This window comes from Schistocerca americana, chromosome 1 (assembly GCF_021461395.2).
Source record: "Schistocerca americana isolate TAMUIC-IGC-003095 chromosome 1, iqSchAmer2.1, whole genome shotgun sequence".
NCBI classification, from domain to species: domain Eukaryota; kingdom Metazoa; phylum Arthropoda; class Insecta; order Orthoptera; family Acrididae; genus Schistocerca; species Schistocerca americana.
In genome coordinates, this window is record NC_060119.1 from 304,419,741 (window position 1) to 304,425,740 (window position 6,000).

At 43.3% G+C, this 6,000-nt stretch overlaps 1 protein-coding gene across 1 annotated transcript in view; it reads right to left on the reverse strand.

The window, feature by feature from the left end:
• Window positions 1-2,318, reverse strand: part of LOC124545366 (leucine zipper putative tumor suppressor 2) — a 421,767-nt gene extending 419,449 nt beyond the window's left edge. The window contains exon 1 of the mRNA XM_047124312.1: window positions 2,214-2,318. Within this exon, the coding sequence (XP_046980268.1) occupies window positions 2,214-2,312 (99 nt within the window). The 5' untranslated portion in view covers window positions 2,313-2,318. The remainder of the gene's footprint in view (window positions 1-2,213) is intronic.
• Window positions 2,319-6,000: the final 3,682 nt, after the last annotated feature.

Sequence of the window (6,000 nt, forward strand, 5' to 3'; positions counted from 1 at the left end):
ATGTAGATGGGCACTACACAGAGTAGAGTGTAGAACAGTGGTCGTGAAGCATTTTTCTTTTAAGAGCCAATATTGACACCTCGGGCCGCTAAAGAAAGTGGGAGAGGGGTGAGAGGGAGGAAAGTACCACTCAGAAAAGAGAAATTTCACTAAACCAAGGTTACTGGTACAATCTGAATATTTTGAGGTATCACACCACACATTTTTAAGTGGAAGAAAGTAATATACTGCAACTACATAAATTTTTCTGAAGGCTTACATAGCGTCTAGTTTTCCGCACCTAACCGGATACTGTGGCGAGTACTATCGCAACAGGATCCCATATTTGTTTTTTGACTTCCGGGCGCATTTTTCTAGGTGTCCTTACATCCGAGTATCTTAAACAATAACAAGTGGCTGCAGGAGACCGTTCTCAATCAGACTTTCGTATTATGCCAAATATAATATGCTAGAGACTGTTTTAAAGAATGTAACTGATTCGAAATTGCCACAAAAGAATGGCGGACAGTAGCTGTTTATATAAAAAAGATTTAGAAGTTAGTTTTGTTTGTTGCACTATCAGTGCTCTTTGCAATTAATTCTTATTGGCGTGAAGACCTTGGCCACCTTTGTCGATGTAGTGTGGCCACTTATCCCGATCGGACGCTATCACGGCATTAGTAATGCCTAGAAGAAACTGTCAAACTGAAATAAAAACAAGGATCTACATTTGTTGGCCAAACACGTTGCTTAAACCACTGGAATTGTAAAAAAATTATTACCCTCCATACAAGTGAGGTGACAAGAGTACTATAAATGACTTGCCTTACATCAGAAGACTCGGAAAAAAAATTACCCCAAAACAACGGAACAACTTACCTGTTAGTCTCTCTGACAACAGCGGTGGTGTACATTATAACTAATGCGACCACTTCTTAACAGCCAGCAGCCTTGTTTAGAGCAAAAAATATGCAGTGGTCACTTTACCCGTCTTGACCCGTTACGATAATTCCAGTACCGATCTTACTGTTAATAACAATAGCTGAAACATGAGACACAATCACAAATGTTTACTGTTGTTGTTGTTGTTGTTGTGGTCTTCAGTCCTGAGACTGGTTTGATGCAGCTCTCCACGCTACTCTATCCTGTGCAAGCTCCTTCATCTCCCAGTACCCACTGCAACCTACATCCTTCTGAATCTGCTTAGTGTATTCATCTCTTGGTCTCCCTCTACGATTTTTACCATCCACGCTGCCCTCCAATGCTAAATTTCTGATCAATTGATGCCTCAGGACATGTCCTACCAACCGATCCCTTCTTCTAATCAAAAATGTTTACTAGATGCTTTAAATGTCTTTTTATTACTGATCGCTTTGTACTACAGCAACCTTAATTCGATTTCATATTACTTACTACAAATATGTACCACATTTGAAGATGACTGTCCGTATAATGCACATTCACGAATCCATGTTACTTCCGTAGTAGCTGATCGGTGCTAATTTCGTACATTCGTGAGTTGTGAGCAATCAAAGACAAACAATAAAACACTCTCCCTCTCACTTCTATTAACCTTGAAGTGGCTGCTCCGTGTACCATTCTGCCCCTGACAGATCTTACTGTTAATAACAATAGCTGAAATATGAGACACAAACACAAATGTTTACTAGATGCTTTAAATGTCATTTTTCTTTTACTCATCACTTTGTATTACAACAACCTTAATTTGATTTCATATTACTTGCTACAAGTATGTACCACATTTGAAGATGACTGTCTCTACAATGCACATTCACGAAGCCATGTTACTTCCGTAGTAGCTGATCGGTGTTAGTTTCGTACATCCGTGAGTTGTCAGCTTTGAAAGACAAACAATAAAACACTTTTCCTTTCACTTCTATTAACCTTGAACGGACCGCTCTGCGTACCATTCTGCCCCTGACGCAAGTGGCAAACTGTACTTAGTATACGGCCGAAATCAATAATCTCAACCAAAGTTAAGCACATCTAAAATCATTACTGTCTCTGTATTTTTGTTTGTTAGTGAGCAAGAAAGATACATTCTTTCAGAAGCTTACTTAAAGCTTTTTGATTCTGACGTCAGTTGTTGGAAGTATGTTCTTAAAAAATACGGCTGAGAGTCACGGGCCGCCCGAACGCTTGATTCGTGCTGAAAGCAGCCCTCACACTGCAGTTTGACGGTCGCTCGTATAGAGTGTAGTGCTTGTACTGACCTTTGCGGGGGCGGCGCTGAGGTTGGGCGGCGGCGGCGGGGGCGGCGAGCCGCCGTCGGAGGGCAGCGTGCCGCGGCCGCTGTCCGCCGCGCTCGCCATCGCCTCCTGCAACACACGACACACACAGTCAACACTACCCACTACCGTCGCTGCTCGCTCTGCAAGCGCTTACACGGCAGAGCTACAAAAAAAAAAAAAAAAAAAAAAAAAAAAAAAAAAAATATATATATATATATGTTGTTGTTGTTGTTGTTGTTGTGGTCTTCAGTCCTGAGACTGGTTTGATGCAGCTCTCCATGCCACTTTATCCTGTGCAAGCTTTTTCATCTCCCAGTACCTACTGCAACCTACATTCTTCTGAATCTGCTTAGTGTATTCATCTCTTGGTCTCCCTCTACGATTTTTACCCTCCACGCTGCCCTCCAGTACTAAATTGGTGATCCCTTGATGCCTCAGAACATGTCCTACCAACCGATCCCTTCTTCTGGTCAAGTTGTGCCACAAACTTCTCTTCTCCCCAATCCTATTCAATACTTCCTCATTAGTTATGTGATCTACCCATCTAATCTTCAGCATTCTTCTGTAGCACCACATTTCGAAAGCTTCTATTCTCTTCTTGTCCAAACTATTTATCGTCCATGTTTCACTTCCATACATGGCTACACTCCATACGAATACTTTCAGAAATGACTTCCTGACACTTAAATCAATACTGGATGTTAACAAATTTCTCTTCTTCAGAAACGCTTTCCTTGCCATTGCCAGCCTACATTTTATATCCTCTCTACTTCATACAGTAAAGCTGCATGCCCTCGGGAAAAATTACGGCTGTAGTTTCCCCTTGCTTTCAGCCGTTCGCAGTACCAGCACAGCAAGGCCGTTTATATACATATTCAAATGTGTGTGAAATCTTATGGGACTTAAGTGCTAAGGTCATCATCAGTCCCTAAGCTTACACACTACTTAACCTAAATTAGCCTAAGGACAAACACACACACACCCATGCCCGAGGGACGAACCTCCGCCGGGACCAGCCGCACAGTCCATGACTGCAGCGCCTTAGACCGCGGAGCTACAGATTGGCCTCGGATGAAAGTACACGACGGCTGGTGTAACGGAACGTGAGTCAATTTTCCGACATTTGGTTTTCTCGCTGCGAAAAGACTTTTTTTCTTAAGGTAGTATACATCCTTACCTTCAAACAGCGGTACAATGTTTAATAACTTTATTATTATAATACTGTCGTTTGTTTCATTCTGTTTGAGGTATCCGAAAACTGGTCAGTTACGACACAGCAGCAGTTGTGGACTTTTTTGGCGATAACCGCTAACCACACTCTGGGGCGCAAAGGCCACCTAACACAGGGAAAGCCTCAGACACAGCCAACCGATTCGGCTCATATTTGGCAGGCCACTTGCTTACAACCTAAAATGGAAGACTCGTAGTACATTTTTGATCAACCCCAGCAGCAGCCAGACAAGTACTGACAGTATTAATCATATTATATACATTCCTACATGTCTGCAGACAGCCAACTGGTCGAAGGTGTGACATTAGTTGCCTATCTGCAAGGGGTCAAGAGCATTTTGCAGGTTTTCTCTGGAAAGGTACATCTTTAAAATTGTCAATAAACGTGAGCGGATGCCACCGATGGTTTTACCGAACTGGGTATCTTACAGGGACCCTTTGCTGTTTTGTTCACGCATTTGTCAATGTCGCTCCCCTCCGTGATCACTCTACACAAGGGCGTGGAACAGGAGCACTGAAAAAGCGTACGGACACTTTTCTGCTCCAGATCATCTTTAGCTTTCTTTGAATGGTTTTGAACGGTCCTAGTCCAGCCACCTTGTATAGTAGAGCAACAATTGCTGTCGCACTCCATTTCACAGGGTGAGATAACGCTGAATAAGGCTGCAGCCCAAATGATGCCCGTCAAGAAGGTTTGAATCACCCAGGAGGTGTCAATAGTGCCAAAGGTTGCCAAGAACGTCTTCCTTTTGCTCGCCGCATTGCGAACTGCTGTTTGCGACCACGTAATGTGTGGAAATCAATGTCCAAAGGAAAAGGATGGTTTCATTGACGTCCTTTATGCCAGCGGGCGAGGCCTTTCCGTTTCCGTGTGTCTAACATGTTCTTCTCCACCACCCATAAGAAATCCGCGTGATTTCAACGTTTTGCGTTGAAGTCCTGACCTCCATCGCAGAGGCGTCAATAGCTGAAGAGGTCAAATTTGGGTAAGAGGGGCTGTGGCGACCGTCCCGTTGTGTGATACGTTCACGGTGGCGCTGGACATAATTTTGGTGAAATTTGGTGCCAATGTCACCTCATTAACCTGCTTTGCACGTGGCAGGAACTTCTGAGCTTTGACCCCTTTCTCCCACGTGTCGACAGCTTGCTGTTGTCGAGTCCGAGGGTGACGTCGCAGGGCGCCACACTTTTGCGCCGTTACTGAGGAAGGTAGTAGACCCCTTTGGACGAAATTTGAAACTTAAACGTCGGAATGGAAATCAATTACGGAGTTGCGAAAAAGTGATCCTTTAATTCTGTTGCGCAGTGTAGAAAGCAAGCAAGGCTTTTAAAACAAGGAAACAAACATCGAAAATACTTATTACGACGTCAGAGAGAGGATACGCACAGCGAGAGGGGCGTGTTTAAAAACTCGGAACACTTCATTTGAGCAAGAAATAAATTTTTTTCTTGTAATGCTAAATTCCCCATCGACCTACCGCTTTCTCCCTTCATTTAAAGGAAAAGACATTCTGAAAGCAAGTAGTATTATTATTATAATTATTATTTCTGTGAGCGCAAACTAGAATATGGAAGTATAAACTGCAATGTAAAATTGACACAGATCACATAAGACACTCTGAACTGCGACATTTTTCATCATAAATAACATAGAACTGGCGGAGAATGTGAAGGAATGAACCGCTAAAAGAAGGTCAAAAGGGAATGAAAGTCATACGACCATCAACGTCGCTATATATAGCAGCGATAATCTGGCTCCATCGAAACGAATAGTAATAATAGTACCATTAAAATTGTTGTTGTATGTACTCGTACACACTATCCGATCAAAAGTATGCGGACACTCCTACGTAATGCGGAATAGACGGCTATATGTCGCCAGCGGTGGATCCTCCAGTGTGAAAGGAACCGAGAGTATTGCGTCGTCAGCATAGAATCAGTAACAGCAGAATGAATCGGTCAGCACAGCTCAGTGTCTTCGAACGTGGACTAGTCATTGGATGTCACTTGATTAACAAATCCATTGCAGAAATTTCAACCCTGCTCAAGCTGCCCACATCGGCTGTTAGTGAAGCGATTGTGGACAGGAAACGCGAAGGAACAAGCACTGCTAAACCAGGTAGGTCTCATGTACTGATGGATAGGGACCGTCGAACCTTACGAAAATGGCAGATATTGAGATAACCGATCGCGGAATTGAAACGCAGCTACAGTCGCTTGGTTGCGGAAAGGCTTCAGGGCCAGATGAGATACCTATAAGACGTAAAAATGAGATGATAGATAGAGTATAATGTCATGTCGACACCGATATTATTGGAGGCGGGGAGAAAATCTTCCACAGCGTCGTTCAAGGAAGTATCAAAGGATCGTTTGTAATGCCCCTGCTGAAGCTGGGATTTCGCAACAGCTTCGATGTAGGCCTTGCTGCTTTGCGTCGCAAATACACACATAAAAAAAAGTTTTGCATCACCTCACTTCCGAGAGTTCTGGAACCTGTACAGAAAATTGGAGTAGAGATCAATATAAACATCACTTCCGC